This window comes from Habropoda laboriosa, unplaced genomic scaffold (genome assembly GCF_001263275.1).
Source record: "Habropoda laboriosa isolate 0110345459 unplaced genomic scaffold, ASM126327v1 scaffold67, whole genome shotgun sequence".
NCBI classification, from domain to species: domain Eukaryota; kingdom Metazoa; phylum Arthropoda; class Insecta; order Hymenoptera; family Apidae; genus Habropoda; species Habropoda laboriosa.
This window is the reverse complement of record NW_017100242.1, coordinates 5028077-5028557: the sequence shown is the minus strand read 5'-3', so window position 1 is coordinate 5028557 and position 481 is coordinate 5028077. Positions and strand designations below refer to the sequence as shown.

At 23.1% G+C, this 481-nt stretch overlaps 1 protein-coding gene across 1 annotated transcript in view; it reads right to left on the bottom strand.

The window, feature by feature from the left end:
- The window catches only part of LOC108571952, a 9916-nt gene that overhangs the window by 8353 nt on the left and 1082 nt on the right, over positions 1-481 (bottom strand). Inside the window, exons 3-4 of the mRNA XM_017934109.1 lie at positions 404-481; positions 208-322 (exon numbers count right to left, since the gene is read on the bottom strand). The exon at positions 404-481 is cut by the window's right edge and continues 296 nt beyond it. Of these exons, the coding sequence (XP_017789598.1) occupies positions 208-322; positions 404-481 (193 nt within the window). The remainder of the gene's footprint in view (positions 1-207; positions 323-403) is intronic.

Genomic DNA, 481 nt, shown 5'->3' with positions numbered 1-481 from the left:
AGTAATAATTAAAAGTTAAATAAAATGTAAATACACATATTAAAAAAAAATTACATCCCTAATGTACTCAAACTTGAAGTATTATAAAAGCATTTAGATTGCATATAAATTAAAATTCTTATGTTCCATATAGATACATATCAAGTATGTAGGGAACATTTAATATTAAGTATAATATAATTATAAAATTTTAAGATTATTACTTACCATTTAAAATTATATGAAAAAACTGGAAGCTCACAGCCAAACATATCAATAATTTTCATTGGTAAATCTAAACCACTAGATGATGTATGAAGACAAATGCCCAAGTCTGCACTAGCTATGAACAAAAATTACATCTTCTATACATGCAAAAGATAAACAAAGAATCAATTCAAAATTTTATTTTATGTTTTAGTACCCAGTATCTTAGGATAATCTTCATTTTCAAGCCATGGTGTTATAATTGCAATATGTTTCCAATTTTTTAATTTTATAA